At 44.4% G+C, this 25,162-nt stretch overlaps 1 protein-coding gene and 1 pseudogene across 2 annotated transcripts; one reads left to right on the forward strand and one right to left on the reverse strand.

Annotated features, from left to right (window-relative positions):
* Positions 1–583: 583 nt before the first annotated feature.
* LOC144462725 (uncharacterized) lies at positions 584–24,920 on the reverse strand. Its single transcript, XM_078166891.1, has 6 exons — positions 24,488–24,920; positions 21,334–21,480; positions 21,167–21,248; positions 20,218–20,747; positions 19,833–19,967; positions 584–8,763 (listed from the first exon to the last, which is right to left on the reverse strand). Exon 6 carries the CDS (start codon positions 8,389–8,391, stop codon positions 6,412–6,414), a length of 1,980 nt encoding a protein of 659 aa, XP_078023017.1. The 5' UTR covers positions 8,392–8,763; positions 19,833–19,967; positions 20,218–20,747; positions 21,167–21,248; positions 21,334–21,480; positions 24,488–24,920; the 3' UTR covers positions 584–6,411.
* Positions 8,755–19,628, forward strand: LOC144462724 (uncharacterized; annotated as a pseudogene). The gene has a single exon (XR_013490941.1). The product of XR_013490941.1 is annotated as an uncharacterized LOC144462724 (transcript).
* Positions 24,921–25,162: the final 242 nt, after the last annotated feature.

A 25,162-nucleotide genomic window follows, 5' to 3' on the forward strand; every position in this document is an offset into this window, starting at 1 on the left:
CATTTATGACCTGGATGTGATTGCAAGTCCATAAAACCAAGCAAGTGTATTGATGTCTGTGTTGTATTTGTTTAAATAGTCCTATAGAATGATGCTCCAGCATTGTCACCCTTATGCTCCTCAGTTTGTTTATACTTTGAATATAATCTGATGATCCAAACTGAATAATATTGAAGTGGCACAGTAATGACAGATTCAAAATGTAGTGTGTACCAGTTAAAGTTACTAGTATTAAGGCCAGGCTTGTGTTGACCACAACATGCGTAAATTGGGGACCACAAGCAGTTTGATAACAAATCTTTAACAAATCTTTACTTTTCAATGAACACAAGAAAAAAAACTCCTGTTTTGTCCTGGCTGGAATTAAAAATGAAACGGTCAGGAGACTCTCGCTGTGCTCAGTGTTGCCAGGGACGTGTCCACCGGGAGGTTTGGACCAGTGATTCTCAGGAGCAGCACATACTGTGCGGAGGCCCCATCTTCATCCTGCCTGAGCCATGATGACTGATGACTCCAGTCTGCTGTGCACGAAGAGAGACGGTGTGGAAAATTATGGCATGAAAGCAGACTAAAGTATGTACGTAATTATTTCATGTTTTTATTTGAAAAAGTCAGATCAACTGATTACAATAATCAAACATACAAAGGCAAACTTAAGACAAAAGGTAACATTTATTCATGCTTAACTTGCACAAATGAAAACTGAATTCTCAGTGACTTCAAGAATAATAGATTCAAGTTATCAAAAAATAAATTAAAAGTGCTGCTTAGGGTTGGGCATCGAGAATGGAATCGTGAGGTACCCAAAGATTCACATCCCTGGTCATCATGGCTCAGGCAGGATGAAGATGAGGCCCCCATGCAATAAGTCTCTTTGTCTGTCTGTCTGTCTGTCTGTCCATGTCTGTCCAAGTCTGTCTGTCTGTCTCCATGTCTGTCTAAGTCTGTCTGTCCATGTCTGTCTGTTTGTCTCCATGTCTGTCTAAGTCTGTCTGTCCATGTCTGTCTGTCTCCATGTCTGTCTAAGTCTGTCTGTCCATGTCTGTCTGTCTCCATGTCTGTCTAAGTCTGTCTGTCCATGTCTGTCTGTTTGTCTCCATGTCTGTCTGTCTCCAAGGCTGTCTGTCTGTCTCTCTCCATGTCTGTCTGTCTGTCTCTCTCTCTCCATGTCTGTCTGTCTGTCTGTCTGTCTCTCTCCATGTCTGTCTGTCTGTCTGTCTGTCTCTCTCCATGTCTGTCTGTCTGTCTGTCTGTCTCTCTCCATGTCTGTCTGTCTGTCTGTCTGTCTGTCTCTCTCCATGTTTGTCTGTCTGTCTCCATGTCTGTCTGTCCATGTCTGTCTGTTTGTGTCCATGTCTGTCTGTCTCCATGTCTTTCTGTCCGAGTCTTTCTGTCTGTCTCCATGTCTGTCTGTCTCCATGTCTGTTTGTCTGATTGTCGTCTGTCTGTCCATGTCTGTCTGTCTGTCTCCATGTCTGTCCGTCCATGTCTGTCTGTTTGTCTCCATGTCTGTCCGTCCATGTCTGTCCAAGTCTGTCTGTCTGGCTGTCTCCATGTCTGTCTGGTTGTCTGTATTCATGTCTGTCTGTCTGTCTATCTCCATGTATGTCTGTCTCTCTCCATGTCTGTCTATCTCCATGTCTGTTTGTCTGATTGTCGTCTGTCTGTCCATGTCTGTCTGTTTGTCTCCATGTCTGTCTGTCTCCATGTCTTTGTGTCCAAGTCTTTCTGTCCAAGTCTATCTGTTCAAGTCTGTCTGTCTGTCTACATGTCTGTCTGTCTGTCTGTCTGTCTGTCTGTCTGTCTATCTGTCAGTCAATGTCTGTCCAAGTCTGTCTAAGTCTGTCTGTCCAAATTGTTCTATCTTTCTGTCTGTCTGTCTGTCTGTCTGTCTCCATGTCTGTCTGTCTTTCTCTCTCCATGTCTGTCTCCATGTCTGTCTGTCTATCTCCATGTCTGTCTCCATGTCTGTCTGTCTGTATGTCTCCATGTCTGTCTGTCTCCAAGTCTGTCTGTCTGTCTGTCTGTCCACGTCTGTCTGTCTGTCTGTCTCCATGTATGTCTGTCTCCAAGTCTGTCTGTACATGTCTGTCTGTTTGTCTCCATGTCTGTCCATCCATGTCTGTCTGTCTGTCTGTCTGTCCATGTCTGTCTTACTCTGTCTGTCCAAGTCTGATTGTCTGTCTGTCCATGTCTAAGTGTCTAAGTCTGTCTGTCTGTCTGTCTGTCTGTCTGTCTGTCCATGTCTAAGTCTGTCTAAGTCTGTCTGTCTGTCTGTCTGTCTGTCCATGTCTAAGTCTGTCTGTCCAAGCCTGTTTAACTGTATGTACATGTCTGTCTAAGTCTGTCTGTCAAAGTCCATCTGTCTGTCTATCCATCTCTGTCTCTTTGTCTCCATGTCTGTCTGTCTCCATGTCTTTCTGTTGAAGTCTTTGTGTGTGTCTATCTGTCTGTCTCCATGTCTATCAATTTCAATTTCAATTTCAATAAGCTTTATTGGCATGACTGTAGATTAACAATATTGCCAAAGACATTAAAAATTTACAAATAAAGTACAATAATAAAAGTAAGTCAGAAAACATTAAAAAATAAAAAAAAAAGATTAAATATATGATATATAATACAAAATACACCAATCTACAATACAATACACCAATATATAATATAGGAAAAAAAATGAATAAAGAAAAATGTAGGTTGTGAGTTACAAGGACTGTAAATATAGACAGGTGTGTCAGGTGTTGTGATGGTTGTCCCTCAGGCTGTGGCATAACCTGACATATTTTGCTGCTGCTAAGCTGCTGACTCTGTTCTCTCCAAGGATGTGTTGCATTTTAGTTTGATCAGGCAGAGAATCAAAGTCAGTGACTTTATGTTTTATTTTTGAGAGGAAGTCGGCTCTGATGTGTTCTTGCTGCAGTGCAACAGGAAGTGTGTCTCTGTCTCCGCTTGTCTGTGTGGACAGAGCTCACACAACCTGTCCTCTCTGGGCAGCCAGGTCTGCCTGTGTCTGCCCGTCTCTATGGCCAAGCTGTGGTCACTGAGTCTGTACATGGTCAAAGTCTTCCTCAGTTTCTCATCTGTCACGGTGCTCAGATATTCTGCCACCGTGTACTGTCTGTTTAGAGCCAAATAACACTGAAGTTTGCTTTGCATTTTTGTGGTCGATGTCTAATAGTTAATGTAATGTTCTTTTTGTTTCTCTATAATTTGGTGGGTCCAGATTGTGTGAGGGCTGTCCTGAGGTCTTGTGCTGTTAGAGGAGCTGCGCCTCAGGACCAGCTGGCTGAGGGGGCTCTTCTCCATGTTCTCCTCTTGGCATTGCAGAGCTTTGTAGTGGTAGGAGTTGGGGTCACTTGTTTTAAGGTGTTTATAAAATTTGATGGCTCTTTTTTGAATTCTAATTAAAAGGGGGAATTGGCCTAGCTCAGCTCGGCGCCCGTTGTTGGGGGTGTTCCTGTGCACTCTGAGGATGCTCTTGCAAATCTCTGTATGCAGGATTTCGATGGGGTGTTTGTCCCATTTTTCAAAATCTTGATTTGCAAGAGGACCCCACACCTCACTACCATACAGAATAATTGGTTCAATTATAGATTTGAATATTTTGAGCCAGATTCTAATGGGTATATTAATGTTTGAAGATTTCTTTATAGCATAGAAAGCCCTTCTTCCCCTCTCTCTGAGATCATCAACAGCCAGGTTAAAGTTTCCCGTGGACGTGATGTGTAGTCCTAAGTATGTGTAGTCGTGTGTGTGCTCCACCTCATGAGAGCCCAGGAAAAACCTGGTTTGGTCTCCCTGACCCCTGGGTCGTTTCTGGAATATCATAATTTTGGTTTTGTCCAGATTTACTGTCAGGGCCCAGGTCTGACAGAAGGTTTGCAGATGATCCAGTTGCTGTTGTAGTGCTTCATTTGATGGAGCCAGCAATATGAGATCATCTGCAAAAAGTAGGCATGTAACCTGTGTGTCAGACAGAGTGAGACCAGGGATGTCGGATAGTTCTAGTGATTTGGCCAATTCATCGATATAAATGTTGAAGAGGGTGGGGCTGAGACTGCAGCTCTGTTTTACTCCTCTACTCTGGGGGAAGAAATCTGTTTCCATGTTGTTAATTTTAACAGCACATTTCATATGACTGTACATGGTTTTGATGATGTCATAGACCTTCCCCCCTACACCCTTCTCAATTAATTTTAAGAACAGTCCATCATGCCAAATTGAGTCGAATGCTTTTTTGAAGTCCACAAAACAAGAGAAGATTTTCCTCTTGTTTTGGTGGACGTCTTTATTAATGAGGGTGTGAAGGGTGTAGATATGGTCTGTTGTTCTATGTTTGGGTGTGAATCCTATCTGGCTCTTGCTCAGGACATCATGTTCTCTGAGGAAGTCTTGCAGTCGGCTGTTTAGGATGCTGCAGAACAACTTCCCCAGGTTGCTGCTGACACAGATGCCTCGGTAATTGTTTGGGTCGAATTTGTTTCCACTTTTAAAGATTGGTGTGATGATTCCTTCACTCCAGAGGTCAGGGAAATGTCCGACACCCAGAATAAGGTTAAATAATTTTAATATGGCAATGTTAAATTTATGGTCATCAAATTTTAGCATTTCATTTAAAATGCCATCAGGACCGCTGGCTTTCTTTGGCTGCAGTGCCTGGATTTTAGCCAGCAGCTCTGCTTCAGTAATTTGGTAGTCTAGAGGGTTCTGGTTGTCTTTAATGACTGATTCTAAAATTTGTAATTTGTTGAGAAGATTGTTTTGGGCCGAATTCAGGGGAACAGCAGTATACAGACTTTCAAAGTGATTTTTCCAGATGTCACCATTTTGAATAGCCAATTCTTCTTTTTGTGGTTTGCTGAAAGAGTGCCATTTCTTCCAGAAGTCATTGGAGTCAATGGACTCTTCAATTATTTGTAACTGATGCCTCACATGCTGTTCTTTTTTAGTTCTGAGTGTTTTTCTGTATACTCTCAATGTTTCCCAGTACTGGAGGCGGAGCTCAGGGTTGTCAGGTTGTCTGTGTTTTTGATTTGACACATTTCTGAGAGTTTTTCTCAGTTGTCTGCATTCTGTGTCAAACCACTCGTCATTGGTCGGGTCTCTTGGTCTGTGGTGCTGGCGCTTTTTCAGACTGGATAAGTCTGCCACATGGTCAAACTTGTTGTACATGTCCTGTACAGCCTGTCTGAGGCCGTCCTGATTGAGGGGATACGAGGTGGAAAGAAAACAGTCTAAATGGGATTGAAAGATTGGATTTTTGATTGCTGTCTGATATTCGTCTTTGCTTTTGTTTGTCCATTTATAAGGTTGTTTTCTGTAGGTCAGATTGCAGGGTTCTACTGTGTGAGGGTCGTTTGCTGTCGTTTTAATGTAGAGTGTGATTTTACTATGGTCTGATAAGGGGGTTAAGGGGCTGACTGTAAATGCTCTCAGGTAGAAGGGGTCTAGGTCAGTGATGCCATAGTCTACTGTGCTGTTGCCAAGAGGAGAGCTATGAGTGTAAAGACCGAATGAGTCCCCTTGAAGCCGACCGTTAACCATGTACAGACCCAATGTTCGGCAGAGCTGCAACAGTTGCTGCCCACTTTTATTGACAGTTTTGTCAAAGTTGTTTCTGCGGGGGTGTGAAGGGAGGGGGATGCTGACTTGACCAGGTATATGTTTGTCTCCCTGTGTGCTGATAAAGTCTGGTTCTGTACCAGTCCTGGCATTCAGGTCTCCACAGATCAGTACACTTCCCTGGGCCTGAAAGTAACTAATCTCATCTTCGAGAATGGAGAAACTGTCTTCATTAAAATAAGGGGATTGTGATGGGGGGATATATGCTGCACACAGGAATACATCTTTATCTGTGGTGATAAGGTCTTTTTTGATTTTGAGCCAAATTGAAAATTCTCCTTTTTTGATTAATTCAATGTATTGTACAAGGTTTGCCTTATACCAGATCAGCATTCCCCCTGAATCCCTTCCTTGTGTTACTCCCTTTAGTTTGGTGGACGGGGACATTATCTCTATGTAGCCTGAGGGACAACCAGTGGAGACATCTCCTCTACACCAAGTCTCTTGCAGTATAAACACATCTGCATTTTCTAACTCTCTAATAAAGTCTGAGGTCCTGCTCTTAAGGCCAAGAGCAGAAGATCTCAGACCCTGAACATTCAAACAAGAGATGACAAAAGATTTAGATTTCATTTAAAACTCAAAAGGCTGCATTTGGTGATCAAAATGAGATAAACTACTAAGTCAAAAAAAATAATTTAAGAGTATCTACATGACATATTATAAAAGGTAACAAATCAATAACTGGTATATTAAATAATCAATACTTATGTACAATGTAAATGTCCTTTTTTTTTAAAAACTGTATGAGAACAAGAAATACTCTAATAATAATAATTCATACAGTGTCTATTGTGGTACCTGTCCAATCAGATGAGAGCAAAGCAGGCTGAGCATCTGCTGAATGTCCTTCAGTTCATTGTGTGGGGGGGTGGTTAAGGTTGGTTCTGCTGCTCTCCGGACCACCTGGGCATAACTCAGTGGGCCAGGGTGTGGCTCTTGTCGCTGTGGTTGGGGTGGGGCCCCTAGGGACAGGAGTGACTGTGGTCTGGCTTGAGGGGGATCATGGTTGCCTTGGTGGGGTCTGATTTGGACATGATGTGGGTGGGGCTGAGGGTGGTCTTGTCTCCATTGTGTTGGTCTGGATGTTGGTTGAGGATGTCTTGGTGTTCTGTGGGGGTTGTGGGCTGATGTGCTCTTTCTGCGGGCCGTGGATTGGTCTCTGTTGAGAGCGACGCTTTTCAGTGTTAGGGCGAAGATGGGGACTGTGCTTTTAAACAGATGGACGTGGTCGTAGAGACAGCTGATGTCCAGGGTGGGGTGGTGGGCTAGGTGGACATTGGGTCTCCGTGCACAGTCTCTGGACAGGCTGTTGTTGATCCTGTGGATGGTGTCAGGGTGGAAGTCTTTCCTTGGGAGCAGAGTGGATATGACCACTCTGCTGTTGGGGAAGGTGGTGGAGGCTTTCTCTATCACTCTCTTGAGTGACTCTGACACCCTCTCCTGCTGGCTCCGCAGATCATTGGTGCCAGTGTGGATGATGATGTGACTCGGAGATCCAAGCCGCTCCTCTGACAGCAGGTCTATGGCTTGGTGGGTATTTGGACACCAGATTTTAGCCACTTTGTGGGTGGGGAAAAGTTTCTTTTCATTAAGGAATTTTCCATTGGAGTCGATGAGGAGGACAATGTCTGTCTTCTCTCTCTGTTGTGCTGGTCTGGTGGAATGAGGGGAGGTGCTGGTCTGTGGGCTGGATGTGGAGCTGGGGGTGGAGGTAGGTTCTTGGATTGGTGGGTCCTGGCTGCTCACAGGGTCCTGGTTGTGGTCTAGTTTTTCATCCAGGTCCTGTGTAGCTCCACCTCTCTCCTGAAGCTGTTCTGACAGAGTGGTGAGTGCTCTGCTGTGCTCCCCTCTCTCTCCTCTGAGCTCCTCCACCTCCTTTGACAGAGAGGTAAGTTCTCTGCTGTGCTCCTCTCTCTCTCCTCTGAGCTCCTCCACCTCCTTTGACAGAGAGGTAAGTTCTCTCCTGTGCTCCTCTCTCTCTCCTCTGAGCTCCTTCCCCTCCTCTGTCAGAGCTGTCAGTGCTGCTAGACGCTGCTCTCTGTCCTGATGCAGCTCTCTGATCTCAGTCCTGAGCAGGCTCAGCTCTCTCCTGCAGCTGTCCCTGTCCTGCCTCAGCATGCCCAGCTCTGTGCTGATGGTGCAGGGATCAGGCTGAGCTGTGGTGGGCTGGCATGGCTGTTGGATGATCAGCTCTCTCAGTTGTACTAGTTCTCTCTCCAGCTCTGTGAATTTCACCTTCAGTTCGGTGATGGTGCGGTTCAGCTGGGGGTCCTGGACCTGCTCTGGGCTGGTGGGCTCCTTCTCTTCAGGGGGCTGCTCAGTAGTTAGGCAGCTGGGAGCTGGGACCTGGGAACTGTCAGTGGAGCTAGATCTCTCCTGCTGGGCTCTTTCCTTTATAAGGAGGAAGTCCATCTCAAACAGTTTGAGGTTCCCCTGCACCATGATAGTCCCATTCTTGTGTAAGTTTACTGTCATCATGAAAGTATCTGAATCCTCTGCTTCTTTTACTTTTATTTTCCAGCCGTTACAGATCCCCTCTTTTTTGACAGAGGGGTAGTGGGCACTGATGGCAGAGTGCCATGCTAGAGGCTGGTCTGTGAAGAGGATCAGGTTGCTGACCTCCCCGGTCTTGTAAAGATCAGAAAACAGGGTTTCTGGTCTTTCTTTTAGCAGTTTTTGTTTAAATGCCTTCCTGGCAGTCTCATTGGTTACATCAGGAGGATAGAGGAGAGGAACAGCCTCTGTACAGCCTTTGGTGGATTCCATCAGGCTCTGCTGCTGTTGAACTGCTGCTATTTAAATTCCTTGGCAACAGTTGCTAAGGGTCTTGTTTACAGCTAGCTGTGTTATGCTAGCTTAAGTTTATTTAGTGTTCAGCAATTTTTTGTTTCCTCTTTTTAAATGTTCTATTTTCTTTCTGATGGTTTCACTCACTGGCGTCTTCAGCTGTTTTCCTCCTCTTTGCTTGACCTTTTTTTTTTTTGTTGCTGGTTGGACAGTCAGGCTAGCTGTCAGTTTGGCAGTTGGTTCCGCTGTTTTCCAGTCTATCACTGTTTTCTGAGGTTTTTGCTGTTTTTTTTTTCCTTCTTGGTAGATTTTTTTAAAAACAACAGTTTTCTCTTCTGTTTTCTTCCAGCTCTTAGAAGAACAGTAGTTTATTTCACTTTAAAACATCCAAAAAAGCAAAAATATTCAGGAGCTCATGTTCATGCTCATCTTCAGGCTCATGGAATCTCTCTGTCTGTCTGTCTGTCTGTCTACATGTCTGTCTGTCTGTCTATCTGTCAGTCCATGTCTGTCTAAGTCTGTCCGTCCAAGTCTGTTTGTCTGTCTGTCCATGTCTGTCTAAGTCTGTCTGTCCAAATTTTTCTGTCTGTCTGTCTGTCTGTCTGTCTCCATGTCTATCTGTCTCTCTCCATGTCTGTCTCCATGTCTGTCTGTCTGTCTCCATGTCTGTCTGTCTGTCCATGTCTGTCTGTCTGTCTGTCTGTCTCCACGTCTTTCTGTCCAAGTCTATCTGTTCAAGTCTGTCTGTCTGTCTATATACTGAATTTAATCACAGTTATCATAGTTTGATGAGAAATAGTATGTTCACACTACATAAGGGCACAAGCTGCCATTTACAAACTCATACAGACAAACTTAATCTCATGCAATCAATGTCTTGCATTTGAGGTTTCACGTGAAAGAGTTCATATTAGGAATAAGTGTTGAAGGAGGTTCAACAAACTCTGAGTCTAACCTTGAACTCTGAGTTGATTTACCCTGAGATGGGAAACTCTGAGTTACCAGTTCCAGAACAGCTGATCTGAGTTAGTTCAGTCAACTCTGAGTATGTTCACTCTGAGTTAAGCCAACAATAAAAAGCCATCATCAATGGAGCTCCGACTCCACGATTCACCGTGGCAACAGGTAAATAAAAGACAGCGCCTCCATTTTAATCCAGTGGATGTAGAGATATTAATGCATGTGTAGCAGACGGTGCACGTTTATCTTTAAAAGAAGAGCCTGAGTCAGAGCGAGGAAAGTGTAAATAAGTTAACCATGAAGTTAATAAAAAAGTTTCATTCAGTGTTGTCCGTTTATTCATCATTTATCAGACTTACATTTCCTTAATGAAAATAAAGTGGTGGAATCTGACTGTGTATCAGGCTAGCTGTCTATCTGACCATGTCTAAGTCTGTCTGTCTGTCTGTCCATGTCTAAGTCTGTCTGTCCAAGCCTGGTTGTCTGTATGTACATGTCTGTCTAAGTCTGTCTGTCAAAGTCCATCTGTCTGTCTATCCATCTCTGTCTCTTTGTCTCCATGTCTGTCTGTCTCCATGTCTTTCTGTCCAAGTCTTTGTGTGTGTCTATCTGTCTGTCTCCATGTCTACCTTTCTGTCTGTCTCCATGTCTGACTGTTCATCTCCGTGTCTGCTTGTCTGTCTGTTGTCTGTCTGCCTGTCTGCCTGTCTGCCTGTCTGTCTGTCTGTCTGTCTGTCCATGTCTGTGTGTGTGTGTGTGTGTGTGTGTGTGTGTGTGTGTGTGTGTGTGTGTGTGTGTGTGTGTGTGTGTGGGTGTCTGTCTGTCCATGCCTGTCTGTCTGACTCCATGTCTGTTTGTCTGTCTGTCATCTGTCTCCATGTCTGTCCAAGTCTGTCTGTCTGTCTGTCTGTCTGTCTGTCTGTCTGGCCATGTCTGTCTAACTCTGTCTGTCCAAGTCTGTCTGTCTGTCTGGCCATGTCTGTCTAAGTCTGTCTGTCCAAGTCTATCTGTCTGTCTCCATGTCTGTCTGTCCAAGTCTATCTGTCTGTCTCCATGTCTTTCTGTCCAAATCTTTGTGTCTGTCTGTCTCCATGTCTGTCTGTCTGTCTCCATGTCTGTCTGTTTGTCTCAATGTCTGTCTGTCTGTCTGTCTATCTGTGTGTCTGTCTCTCTGTTTGTGTGTCTGTCTGTCTCCATGTCTGATTGTCTGTCTGTCATCTGTCTCCATGTCTCTCCAAGTCTGTTTGTCTTTTTGTCTGTCTGTCTGTCTCCATGTCTGTCTGTCTGTTTTTCTCCATGTCTGTCCATCCATTTCTGTCTGTCTATCTGTCTGTCAAAGGCTGGTTTTCTGTCTTTCCATGTCTGTCTGAGTCTGTCTGTCCAAGTCTGTTTTTCTGTCTGTCCATGTCTGTCTAAGTCTATCTAAGTCTGTCTGTCTGTCTGTCTGTCCATGTCTGTCTTAGTCTGTCTTAGTCTGTCTGTCTGTGTGTCTGTCTATGTCTGTCTGTCCAAATCTGTTTGTTTGTCTGTCCATATCTGTCTAAGTCTGTCTGTCCAAGTCTGTTTATCTGTCCATGTCTGTCTAACTCTGTCTATCCAAGCCTGTTTGTCTGTCTGTCCATGTCAGTCTCAGTCTGTCTCCATGTCTGTCTGTCTGTCTATCTGTCTGTCTGTCTGTCTGTCTATCTATCTATCTATCTGTCACCTGTCTCCATGTCTCTGTTTGTCTCCATGTCTGTCCATCCATTTCTGTCTGTCCATGTCTGTCTGTTTGTGTCTATGTCTGTCCATCCATGTCTGTCTCTTTGTCTCCAGGTCTGTCCGTCCTTGTCTGTCCAAGTCTGGTTGTCTGTCTCCACAGTCTGTCTGTCCATGTCTGTTTATCTGTCTGTCTCCATGTCTGTCTGTCTGTCTCTCTCCATGACTGTCTGTCTGTCTGTCTCCATGTATGTCTGTCTGTCTCTATTTCTGGTTGTCTGTCTGTCGTCTGTCTCCATGTCTGTCCAAGTCTGTTTGTCATTTTGTCCAAGTCTGTCTGTCCAAGTCTGTCTGTCTGTCTGTCTGTCCATGTCTGTCTGTCTGTCTGTCTGTCTGTCTGCCTGTCTGTCTGCCTGTCTGTCGGCCTGTCTGTCTGTCTATCTGTCTGTCAACTGTCTCCATGTCTTTGTTTGTCTCCATGTCTTTCCGTCGATTTCTTTCTGTCCATGTCTGTCTATGTCTGTCTGTTTGTGTCCAAGTCTGTCCGTCCTTGTCTGTCCAAGTCTGGTTGTCTGTCTCCAAGTCTGTCTGTCCACGTCTGTTTATCTGTCTCCATGTATGTCTGTCTGTCTGTCTCTCTCCATGTCTGTCTGGTTGTCTCCATCTCTGTCTGTCTGTCTGTTGTTCTCCATGTCTGTCCGTCCATATCTGTCTGTCTGTCCAAGTCTGGTTGTCTGTCTGTCCATGTCTGTCTAAATCTGTCTGTCCAAGTCTGTTTGTCTGTCTGTCCATGTCTGTCTAAGTCTGTCTGTCCATGCCTGATTGTCTGTCTGTCCATGTCTGTCTCAGTTGGTCTCCATCTCTGTCTGTCTGTCTGTCTGCCTGTCTGTCTATCTATCTGTCTGTCACCTGTCTCCATGTCTCTGTTTGTCTCCATGTCGGTCCGTCCATTTCTGTCTGTCCATGTCTGTCTGTTTGTGTCTATGTCTGTCCGTCCATGTCTGTCTCCTTGTCTCTGTCCATGTCTGTCTGTTTGTCTCCATGTCTGTCTTTCTGTCTGTGTGTCTGTCTGTTTGTGTGTCTGTCTCCATGTCTGTTTGTCTGTCTGTCGTCTGTCTCCATGACTGTCCAAGTCTGTTTGTCTTTCTGTCCAAGTCTTTCTGTCCAAGTCTGTCTGCCTGTCCATGTCTGTCTGTCTGTCTCCATGTCTGTCTGTCTGTCTGTTTTTCTCCATGTCTATCCGTCCATGTCTGTCTGTCTGTCTGTCTGTCTGTCTGTCCAAGTCTGGTTGTCTGTCTGTCCATGTCTGTCTACATCTGTCTGTCCAAGTATGTTTGTCTCTCTGTCCATGTCTGTCTAAGTCTGTCTGTCTGTGTGTTTGTCCATGTCTGTCTGTCTGTGTATCTGTATGTTTTTCTCCATGTCTATCTGTCCATGTCTGTCTGTCTGTCTGTCCAAGTCTGTTTATCTGTCTGTCCATGTCTGTCTAAGTCTGTCTGTCCAAACCTGTTTGTCTGTCTGTCCATGTCTGTCTCAGCCTGTCTCCATGTCTGCCTGTCTGTCTGTCTGTCTGTCTGACTGTCACCTGTCTCCATGTCTCTGTTTATTTCCATGTCTGTCCGTCCATTTCTGTCTGTCCATGTCTGTCTGTTTATGTCTATGTCTGTCCATCCATGTCTGTCTCTTTCTCTCCAAGTCTGTCCGTCCTTGTCTGTCGAAGTCTGGTTATCTGTCGCCAAGTCCGTCTGTCCATGTCTGTGTATCTGTCTGTCTCCATGTCTGTCTGTCCATGTTTGTCTGTCTGTCTGTCTCCATGTCTTTTTGTCCAAGTTTTTCTGTCCAAGTCTTTCTGTCCAAGTCAGTCTGTCTTTCTGTCTCCATGTCTGTCTGTGTGTCTGTTTCCATGTCTGTCTGTACATGTCTGTCTGTCAGTCCATCTGTCTGTCTGTCCATGTCTGTCTAAGTCTGTCTCTCCAAACCTGTTTCTCTGTCTGTCCATGTCTGTCTCAGCCTGTCTCCATGTCTGCCTGCCTGCCTGACTGTCTATCTGTCTGTCTGTCTGTCACCTGTCTCCATGTCTCTGTTTGTCTCCACGTCTGTCCGTCCATTTCTGTCTGTCCATGTCTGTCTTTCGATGTCTGTCTTTTTATGTCTATGTCTGTCCGTCCATGTCTGTCTCTTTATCTCCGAGTCTGTCCGTCCCAGTCTGTCCAAGTCTGGTTGTCTGTCTCCAAGTCTCTCTGTCCATGTCTGTTTATCTGTCTGTATCCATGTCTGTCTGTCTGTCTCTGTCCATGTCTGTCTGTTTGTCTCCATGTCTGTCTTTCTGTCTGTGTGTCTGTCATCTGTCTCCATGTCTGTCCAAGTCTGTTTGTCTTTTTGTCCAAGTCTTTCTGTCCATGTCTGTCTGTCTTTCTGTCTGGCCATGTCTGTCTGTTTGTCTCCATGTCTGTCTGTCTGTTTTTCTCCATGTCTGTCCATCCATTTCTGTCTGTCTGTCTGTCTGTCTGTCTGTCTGTCCAAGTCTGGTTGTCTGTCTATCCATGTCTGTCTACATCTGTCTGTCCAAGTCTGTCTGTCTGTCCATGTCTGTCTAAGTCTGTCTCTCTGTGTGTCTGTCTGTCTGTTTTTCTCCATGTCTGTCCGTCCATGTCTGTCTGTCTGTCTGTCTGTCCAAATCTGTTTGTTTGTCTGTCCATGTCTGTCTAAGTCTGTCTGTCCAAGTCTGTTTATCTGTCAGTCCATGTCTGTCTAAGTCTGTGTGTCCAAACCCGTTTGTCTGTCTGTCCATGTCTATCTCAGCCTGTCTCCATGTCTGCCCGTCTGTCTGTCTGTCTGTCTGTCACCTGTCTCCATGTCTCTGTTTGTCTCCATGTCTGTCCATCCATTTCTGTCTGTCCATGTCTGTCTGTTTATGTCTATGTCTGTCCGTCCATGTCTGTCTCTTTGTCTCCAAGTCTGTCCGTCCTTGTCTGTCAAAGTCTGGTTGTCTGTCTCCAAGTCTGTCTGTCCATGTCTGTGTATCTGTCTGTCTCCATGTCTGTCTGTCCATGTTTGTCTTTCTGTCTGTCTCCATGTCTTTTTGTCCAAGTTTTTCTGTCCAAGCCTTTCTGTCCAAGTCAGTCTGTCTTTCTGTCTCCATGTCTGTCTGTGTGTCTGTCTCCATGTCTGTCCTTCCATGTCTGTCTGTACATGTCTGTCTCTCTGTCTGTCCGTCTGTCTGTCCATGTCTGTCTAAGTCTGTCTGTCCAAGCCTGTTTGTCTGTCTGTCCATGTCTGTCTAATTCTGTCTGTCTGTCTGTCTCCATGTCTGTCTGTCCATGGCTGTCTGTCGCTATGTCTTTCTGTCCAAGTCTTTCTGTCTCTCTGACTGTCTCCATGTCTGTCTGTCTATCGTTCTCCATGTCTGTCTGTCTGTCTGTCTGTCTTTCTGTCTCCATGTCTGTCCGTCCATGTCTGTCCAAGTCTCTTTCTCTGTCTCCAAGTCTGTCTGTCCATGTCTGTCTGTCTGTCTCCAAGTCTGTCTGTCCATGTCTGTCTGTCTGTCTCCATGTCTGTCTGTCCATGTCCGTCTGTTTGTCTCCATGTCAGTCTGTCGCCATGTCTTTCCTTGCAAGTCTTTCTGTCTGTCTGTCTGTATCCATGTTTGTCTGTCTGTCTGTCTCCATGTCTGTTTGTCGTCTGTTTCCATGTCTGTCTGTTTGTCTCCATGTCTGTCCGTCCATTACTATCGAAGTCTTTTTGTCTGTCTCCAAGTCTGTCTGTCCATGTCTGTCTATCTGTCTGTCTCCATGTCTCTCTGTCCATGTCTGTCTGTCTGTCTCCATGTCTGTCTGGTTGTCTCCATGTCTCTCTGTCCATGTCTGTCTGTCTGTCTCCATGTCTGTCTGGTTGTCTCCATTTCTTTCTGTCCAAGTCTTTCTGTCCAAGTCTGTCTGTCCAAGCCTGTCTGTCCAAGCCTGTCTGTCCAAGCCTGTCTGTCTGTCTGTCTGTCTGTCCATCCATGTCTGTCTGTCTCTCTGTCTGTCTGTCTGTCTGTCTGTCGTCTGTCTACATGTCTGTCTGTCCATTTCTCCATGTCTGTCTGTCTGTCTGTCGTCTGTCTACATGTCTGTCTGTCCATTTCTCCATGTCTGTCTGTCTGTCTGTCGTCTGTCTACATGTCTGTCTGTCCATTTCTCCATGTCTGTCTGTCTGTCTGTCTGTCTGTCTTTCTCCCTGTCTGTCTGTCTCCATGTCTGTTTGTCTGTCTCCATGTCTGCGTGTCTCCATGTCTGCCTGTCTGTCTCCATGTCTGTCTGTCCATGTCTGTCATCTGTCTCCATTGCTGTCTGGCTGTCTGTCTGTCTGTCTGTCTGTCTGTCTGTCTGTCTGTCTTTCTCCCTGTCTGTCTGTCTCCATTTCTGTTTGTCTGTCTCCATGTCTGTGTGTCTCCATGTCTGCCTGTCTCCATGTTTGTCTGTCTGTCTCCATGTCTGTCTGTCCATGTCTGCCGTCTGTCTCCATGTCTGTCTGTCTGTCCAAGTCTGTCTGTCTGTCTGTCTGTCTGTCTGTCTGTCTTTCTCCCTGTCTGCCCGTCCATGTCTGTCTGTTTGTCTCCATGTCTGCCCGTCCATGTCTGTCTGTCTGTCTGTTTGTTTGTCCATGTCTCTCTAAGTCTTTCTGTCCAAGTCTGTTTGTCTGTCTGTCTATGTCTGTCTGTCTGTCCTAGTCTGTTTGTCCATGTCTGTCTAAGTCTGTCTGTCCATGTCTGTTTGTGTACCTCCATGTCTGTCTGTCCATGTACGTCTGTTTGTCTCCATGTCAGTCTGTCGCCATGTCTTTCTTTCCAAGTCTTTCTGTCCAAGTCTTTCTGTCTGTCTGTCTCTCTCCATGTCTGTCTGTTTGTCTGTCTGTCTATCTGTCTGTCTGTCTGTCCATGTCTGTCCAAGTCTGTCTGTCCAAGTCTGTTTTTCTGTCTATCCATGCCTGTCTTAGTCTGTCAGTCCACGTCTGTCTGTCTGTCTGTCCATGTCTGTCTGTTTGTCTCCATGTCTGTCTGTCTGTCTGTCTGTCTGTCTGTCTCTCTCCATGTCTGTCTGTCTGTCTCCATGTCTGTCTTTCTGTCTCCATTTCTGTCTGTTTGTCTCCATTTCTGTCCGCCCATGTCTGTCGAAGTCTTTTTGTCCATCTCCAAGTCTGCCTGTCCATGTCTATCTGTCTGTCTCCATGTCTGTCTGACCATGTCTGTCTGTCTGTCTGTTTCCATGTCTCTCTGTTTGTCTCCATTTCTTTCTGTCCAAGTCTTTCTGTCCAAGTCTTTCTGTCCAAGTCTGTCTGTCCAAGCCTGTCTCTCTGTCTGTCTGTCTGTCTGTCTGTCGTCTGTCTGTCCATGTCTCCATGTCTGTCTGTCTGTCGTCTGTCTGTCCATGTCTGTCTGTCTGTCGTCTGTCTGTCCATGTCTGTCTGTCTGTCTTCTGTCTGTCCATGTCTCCATGTCTCCATGTCTGTCTGTCTGTCTGTCTGTCTTTTTCCCTGTCTGTCTGTCTCCATGTCTGTTTGTCTGTCTCCATGTCTGCGTGTCTCCATGTCTGCCTGTCTGTTTCCATGTCTGTCTGTCCATGCCTGTCGTCTGTCTCCATGTCTGCCTGTCCGTCTGTCTTTCTGTCTTTCTCCCTGTCTGTCTGTCTCCATGGCTGTTTGTCTGTCTCCATGGCTGTTTGTCTGTCTCCATGTCTGCGTGTCTCCATGTCTGCCTGTCTGTTTCCATGTCTGTCTGTCCATGCCTGTCGTCTGTCTCCATGTCTGCCTGTCCGTCTGTCTTTCTCCCTGTCTGTCTGTCTCCATGGCTGTTTGTCTGTCTCCATGTCTGCGTGTCTCCATGTCTGCTTGTCTGTTTCCATGTCTGTCTGTCCATGTCTGTCGTCTGTCTCCATGTCTGCCTGTCCGTCTGTCTGTCTCTCTTTCTCCCTGTCTGTCTGTCTCCATGTCTGTTTGTCTGTCTCCATGTCTGTTTGTCTGTCTCCATGTCTGTTTGTCTGTCTCTATGTCTTTGTGTCTCCATGTCTGTCTGTCTCCATGTCTGTCTGTCTCCATGTCTGTCTGTCCATGTCTGCCGTCTGTCTCCATGTCTGTCTGTCTGTCTGTCTGTCTGTCTGTCTGTCTGTCTGTCTGTCTGTCTCCACGTCTGTTTGTCTGTCTCTCTCCATGTCTGTCTTTCTGTCTCTCTCCATGTCTGTCTTTCTGTGTCCAAGTCTGTCTGTCTGTCTGTCTGTCTGTCTGTCTGTCTGTCTCTGTCTCCATGTCTGTCTCCATGTCTGACTGTTTCTGTTTGTGTCCATGTGTGTCCGGCCATGTTTGTCCAAGTCTGTTAGTCCATCTCCAAGTCTGTCTGTCCATGTCTGTCTGTCTCCATGTCTCTCTGTCCATGTCTGTTTGTCTGTCTCCATGTCTGTCTGTCCATGTCCGTCTGTCTGTCTCCATGTCTGTCTGTTTGTCTCCATGTCTTTCTGTCCAAGTCTGTCTGTCTGTCTGCCTGTCTGTCTGTCGTCTTTCTCCATGTCTGTCTGTTTGTCTCCATGTCTGTCTGTCTGTGTCCATGTCTGTCTGTCTAAGTCTGTCTGTCTGTCTCCATGTCTGTTTGTCCAAGTCTGTTTGTCTGTCTGTCCAAGTCAGTTTTTCTGTCCAAGTCTGTCTGTCTGTGGGTGGTCTAGGGAGAATTGACTCTCAAGACTTGTGTTGTGTTGTGTTGTGTTGTGTTGTGTTGTACACATATTCAGCAGTAAATACATTTCTTAGGCTCTAAACACAATACACATACATCTGTTTTACATCATTGTTTCATGTTTAGACAAAGCCAAATAATTAAGGTATTGATTAGACACATCATGACGAGAATAGTTTTCACGTCTCCTAAAGTATGTGGCTTTAAAGTCTGAACCTATCTCCGAACTAAAAGGGATAAATCTATAGTACATGCTGAGAATTTTTTATTTTTTATTTTTTGTTTTTGAAGAAGGAAATTAAAGTTCAAAGCTGGATGAGAGCATTTTAAAAACGTATATACAGTGCCCTCCAAAAGTATTGGAACAGTGAGTCCAATTCGTTTACTTTTGTTGTAGACTGAAAACATTTGGGTTTGACATCAAAAGATGAATATGAGACAAGAGATCAACATTTCAGCTTTTATTTCCAGGTATTTACATCTGGATCTGATACACAACTTAGAAGATAGCATTATTTGTAATGGAACACAAAATTTTTAGGTGAGCAAAAGTATTGGAACATATAAACTTAAAATAGATTAAAGTGAATGAGACTTAATATTTAGTTGCAAATCCTTTGCTTTCAACAACTGCATCAAGCCTGTGACCCATTGACATCACCAAACTTTTGTATTCTTCTTTTGTGATGCTTTTCCAGGCTTTCACCGCAGCCTCTTTCAGTTGTTGTTTGTTTTGGGGGGTTACTCCCTTCATTCTCCTCTTCAGCAGGTAAAATGCATGCTCTATTGGGTTTAAGTCTGGAGACTGACTTGGCCAGTCTAAAACCTTCCACTTCTTGCCCCTGATGAACTCCTTTGTTGTTTTGGCAGTGTGTTTTGGGTCGTTATCTTGCTGCATGATGAAGGATCTCCCAATCAGTTTGGTTGCATCTTTCTTTAAATTAGCAGACAAAATGTTTCTGTAGACTTCAGAGTTGATTTTGCTGCTGCCATCATGTGTTACATCATCAATGAAGATGAAAGAGCCCGTCCCAGAAGAAGCCATGCAAGCCCAAGCCATGACATTACCTCCACCGTGTTTCACAGATGAGCTTGTATGTTTGGGATCATGAGCAGATCCTTTCTTTCTCCAAACTTTCGCCTTTCCATCACTTTGGAAAAAGTTAATCTTTGTCTCATCAGTCCATAAAACTTTTTCCCAGAATTTTTGAGGCTCATCTCTGTACCTTTTGGCAAATTCCAGCCTGGCCTTCCTATTCTTCTTGCTAATGAGTGGTTTGCATCTTCTGGTGTAGCCTCTGTACTTTTGTTCATGAAGTCTTCTGCGAACAGTAGATTGTGATACCTTCACTCCTGCCCTCTGGAGGTTGTTGCTGATGTCACTAACAGTTGTTTTAGGGTCTTTCTTGACAGCTCTCACAATGTTTCTGTCATCAACTGCTGATGTTTTCCTTGGTCTACCTGTTCGACGTCTGTTGCTTAGTACACCAGTGGTTTCTTTCTTCTTCAGGACATTCCAAATGGTTGTACTGGCTATGGCCAATGTTTGTGCAATGGCTCTGATTGATTGTCCATCTTCTCTCAGATTCACAATTGCTTCTTTTTCACCCATAGACAGCTCTCTGGTTTTCATGTTGGTTCCACCTCTAAATGCAGTCTGCACAGGCAAAACCTATCGTACCCAATCTGAAACTGAGCTCAGACATTCAGTGCTATTTATTGTTTGAATAATCAATGTAATTGTGAGACACCTGGGCAACAAAACACACCAGTCAATCACATGTTCCAATACTTTTGCTCTCATGAAAAATGGGTGGGTTCAAAAAAAAAGGTGCTATCGTCTAAGTTGTGTATCAGATCCAGATGTAAATACCTGGAAATAAAAGCTGAAATGTTGATCTCTTGTCCCATATTCATCTTTTGATGTCAAACCCAAATATTTTCAGTCTACAACAAAAATAAAGGAATTGGCCTCACTGTTCCAATACTTTTGGAGGGCACTGTATCTAATTAACAAAATGTCACTGCATTTAAAAGGTTAAAAAAGAATCCCTCTCACCCATTTCAAACCTTTTTGTGTTCCCGCCAGACTGATGTCATTACGGAACAATCTATAATGGCGGCTCCACTCTTCTTCCTCACCATCGTCAGATAGGCATTCACGATCTATGAGAACAGCAATATGTGATCCAATCTGAAAAAGACAAATATCAATCCAATAATATATTTTTTAAAGTACCTGACTCTCCAACTCCTTTCCTGGCGCTAGGTACAATATATCCTCAGAATATATTTTGTATGGCCCCTTTGGTGACCATAGCATCTCCTTTCGCTTCCCTACCCATACGTCTCTGATTATTGTAAACAAACAAAAAAAAAACATAGTAATGGCAGTTATTCATTAAATGCATAATTTGGGCGCTACTTTGTGTCAGTTTACTTACAAATTCCTGGATCGTTTGATGGTCCTTGGGCCTTGCAGCTCATCGTTGGCCTTTAGGTGGAGGTTGAAGGTGTCATGGCTGTGGTGGATGTGTGTGTGTGCTGTGTATGTGTCTGTTGTGGACCAGCCAGAAAAGGATCAACATGTTTTTAAGTTTGGCAGGGATCTTTTCTTTTCTGGCTGGATATAATGTGTCAAATGATCTATACGTTAACTTAAATGTTTTGTTTCCCCTTCTCTGAAATCAGGTCTGCAGTCTTGTCCTCAAGTTTGATTATTCTAAATGGCCCCACCAAGTAGGCTTCCAACTTGACCCCTTTTCTCAGTTTCTGTTGTAATTTTTTTTTTTCCCCCCAGGACAAGGTCCCCCACTTTAAAGTTGTCCTGGCGTCTTTCCTCCATCCTCTTGCAGACCTTTTCCTGTCTTTTTTTGATATTGGCCTTGATCTCTTTGTATACACTTTACTGATCCCTCAGTCCCTTGCAGATCTCCTCTCTTGTCAAAAGGTTGTGGACTTTGTCCTCTGTCACCTGCCAGAAATCACAGTTAAAATTTAGAGGGCACAGATGATCCAAATTCAAACTCTTAAAGGATAGGAACAATAGACAGTCTTACTTCCTACTACTTTGGGACCCCTGAGGGATACCTCGTCTCCCTTCCAAACATCATATAATAAGGACTGTGTTTTGTAGTCAGCTGCTTTTTTGTCCACCAACCAGACATGGTGGATAGCAGATAATAGTCTGATTGTCTGAGGTGCTCAGCCAACAGTTTGTTCAGGGACCTCAAAATGCAGAATTCAAGTATGGGCATCAGGAGTCAGAAGATAATTTGGGTTGTCATGTGTGACACTGACAACCCAACCTATTTTCAGAATTTGTCATTAATGATTACCTGTTCAGATTGGAACAGAAAATGAGCTTGTTATGCTAAAAAGCTCAAAATATACCTGTTTTGTGCCATTCAGTTTTTCAACAAGGCCATTGGTCTGTGGATGACAGGGGGAGCACAGGCTTCTCTTGATGCCCGACCTTTAACACATACAGTTGCTGACCTTAAAAATTATCATTTGAACAAACGTGATGTGTAAAAGAAATCAAAGATAAAATTGCTCACCTCGTCTGCTGTTTTGCTCTTTAGTGGATAGGCCCCTGCCCATTTGGTGAAATAATCAACCATGACACATAAGTACTGGTTGCCACCATCTGTTACAGTGAGTTTACCCAACAAGTCCATCCCAACCAGCTCAAGAGGCTCTGTTGCCTGGGGAAAAACCAATCAATCATGAGCATTACAGTAGCCTGTGACAGAGCCTAATGTTGGCTCTCTTGGCCTGGCACTAGGGACTCTGAGCAATCTAAAGACATGAACTTCTTGAAATTAATGTTTGTTCAGATAACTATTTTGATATACACCGATCAGCCAAAACATTAAAACCACTGATAGGTGAAATGACTAATATTGATTATCTTATTGCAATGCAGTGTTCTGCTGGGAAACCTTGGGTCTTGACATGTATGTGGATGTTTTTATTTTTATTCATTTATTTATTTAACCTTTATTTTACCAGGTAGATTGGCTTGAGATCAAATGATCTCTTTTACGAGCAAGGCCTGGCCAAAATGGCAGCACAAAACATAAGACACACATAAAGAAGAATGCACAGACATAAGAAAAAGAGAGAAAGGCCCAGAGTCCTATGGAGGGGTTATGCCCTACAAATACAGTCCGGTGGGGGAAGGGGGAGGAGAGGGCTGGATGGGGGCAGAGAAGGTGGTAATAGGGGATCCTGAGGAGGAAAAGTTCATGTTAAACAAAACAGTGTACCACAATACACACTAAAAGAACACTTATGTGAGGATGATAAAATACTATGCAGTAAAACATTTACACACTCCAAAATTTGTTTTAAAATCATTAATGGTGATAAGTTCCTGCAATTTTAGTGATTTTTGAAGACTGTTCCAGGCGGAGGGAGCAGAGTACATGAATGCCCTCTTCCCAAACTCAGTACGAGTTCTGGGGACAGAGGCAGATAGAAAGTCCAGAGAGCGGAAACTGTATGATGGATTTGATGTAAAAGTGAGGTAGCTGCAGAGGTATGAGGGGAGTAGTCCAATAATTGCTTGATAGATGAAGGTGTATCAGTGGAGAAGCCTGCGAGCAGACAAGGACAGCCAGCCTACAAGTATACATAGTACAATGATGGGTGAGTGATTTACAGCACTTACTTGTCACACTCCACTCACCCAAACACAGTTGCAGATCAAGAAAACTCCCTCATGGCAACAGCACTCCCTGATGGCAGTGGCCCCCCCAGCAGGACAATGCACCATGCCACACCACTAAAACTGCTCAGGAATGGCCCAAGGAATGTGACAAGGAGCTTAAGGCATTGACCTGGCCTCCAAATTCCCCAGTTCCCCGCACGACTGAGCATCTGTGGGACGTGCCAATACCCCAGACTACTGCCTATCCAAAGTGGGGCCTCTATGGATTGGACATAGCTCTGACATATCAAGGTATGGACATGGGAAGTCTGGGGATGCCCCATGGTGTCTGGCACCAGGCTCTTCACAGCATATCTTCACAGCAAGTCCTGTGGGTTGCGATATGACATACCAGCATGTCCCACAGATGTTTGGTCAGACGGGGATCTGGGGAATTTGGAGGCCAGGTCAAGGCCTTATGCTCTTTGTCAAGTTCCTCGGGCCATTCCTGAGCAGTTTTTGCAGTGTGGTGCATTGTCCCGCCTGGGGGGACTACTGCCATTGGATAGTGATGTTGCCATGAGGAGGTTTGCTTGGTCCGCAGTGGTGTTTGGGTGTCATCCACATGAATGCTAGGACCCCAAGTTTCCCAGCAGAACATTGCATTGTAACAAGATGATCAGTGTTATTTACTTAACTTGTCAGTAGTTTTAACATTTTGGCTGATCTGTGTATTACATATTGAAAAGTAATGGTAGGCCTTTGCACATAGTGACACAGCTCTGGCTGTGAACATAGTATTTTCCCCTTTTCCAGCCCTGCGTTCCAATACCCATACTACCATACTATTTAGTATGCCAGAAAAAGAATTAGTGTGTCCCAATACATAGTATGTCAGATGCAGTATGCCAAAAGTACCAGCATGTTCTACTACATCTGGCCATATTTCGCAGTATGCATGTCAGCATGCTTCTTTGGCCATTCTGACCCACAATCCTTTGTGCAGCGGAAGTTACGTCACACTGACTGAGCTGCGTGTACAACCAACGCCCACACTTCCTTTCATACATGGTTTATTTAATTTGAGATACTAAGACACTACATATTAGGACTGCAATGATCTGATTATATACTGTCACATATCATACAGTTTTGCAAGAACACAGTTACAACATTCAACTTTATTGTGATTATAGTATAATCAGTGTTAGGGTTCAACTATGACTACAATATAGAAGATTCTACCAGTATAGGCAGTGGGGTAAGTGTGGTATAAATAATGAATGCATATGACTAAATATGAATACACTATGGGCCAGGTATGAGCAGTATAGACTAGTAAATATATAAATAGTAAAAGTCAAATACATATTAAGTAATGTAGTAAGAATGTGCAGGTATGTTACACTACAAATAAAAGTAATGTGAATGTAAGGCTGCTTCACGTGCAGACAGAATATAGTGCCAGCAGCTGCACAGCTGTAAATATATTCAACATCAAACATCTGCCAGCAACAGAGAGCTGTGTGTGAAGGGGTTAATATGCCTACTGGTGACTAGTTCAATAGACAGGTCACTAATAATAGGCTTGGGACTGTTTATTAGAACCAACAACATACATGACGACATAACAGCAACAGAGCTCTCCGGCACCTCCGACGGTATGCACGACTCTGGCGAGCTCGACGAGAGGAGATTTGCTACATCTCCGAAGTACAACAACACAAAATATTCAAATGTGGCGCTACGGACGGCGGCGGAGGTGAGCAAGAGGGTCGGAGTTTGTCTCAGTCTGCCTGCCCCCTGCCATTTTGCATCAACCTGCCTGTCTACAGCCTCCACTCAGCCTTGATCATTCAGCCTTCAGCCCAGCACCAAGCCCTACTGATAAACTCAATGAACTCTTATTTGAGTCTCCTTTTGGGTTCCACATGTTACTACAAACCTCAACCTTCACGATTTTTAAGAAATACACATATAAAATACACATTACACTCCTGTGCTCTACTTTCAGACCTGAATGTGTATTCCACCTCAACATTATGAAAATACCAACTCACCCACTTGTGAATGTCGTCCTCCTTGCCAGGCCAATAGCAGTGGTTGATGATTGCACTGTGGGTTTTCTCCACACCACAGTGTCCACCTAAATGACTACAGTGAAACTCCTCAGCTTCTTCAGCAGTAGAGACAACATTGGCAAGGTGCTTGGTTCATAAGAGTCATCCTTACCCTTTACCCTAAAGGTGTCAGTTCTCCTCTTAATGACATATTTGTCTCTGCTGGTTGACCCATCTGAATAGCGGCAATTCCAGTGTGTTTAACAATGCTGGATGCATTTTTGGACCACCCTATGCATCTCCAACTGTCTCACTAACTCCTCCCTACTCCTTCCTACACTTTACTACTCCCACCTGCTCATACTTAGTCCGTCCTACCTTACTCTGACCTGCTCCTGTCTCCTTCTTCCTGACCTTATGTCCATGGGTTATTAGGTTAAATTTATCCGCTGGCGTCCTCTCGTGGACAACGTAAGAACTACATTTGTTGCAAAGCCTTACTTAATATAAATTAGTGTCGATTATCTACGCCGTTATTTACAAGATAATTTTAAAAAAAGGCCATTAAATAAACCCTCGCTTTATTATTAAATTGGTAGCAGGACGAAGTTTATGTAGTAACAGTTACTGTCACTTTAAAACCACCGAGACGGGGGGCCTTATTTGGCAGGAAGT

Source organism: Epinephelus lanceolatus, chromosome 4, assembly GCF_041903045.1.
Source record: "Epinephelus lanceolatus isolate andai-2023 chromosome 4, ASM4190304v1, whole genome shotgun sequence".
Lineage (NCBI taxonomy): Eukaryota > Metazoa > Chordata > Actinopteri > Perciformes > Serranidae > Epinephelus > Epinephelus lanceolatus.

Coding starts and splice junctions, on each gene's coding strand:
- LOC144462725 (XM_078166891.1), bottom strand. CDS start 8,391: ATGGAATCCACCAAAGGCTGTACAGAGGCTGTTCCTCTCCTCTATCCT.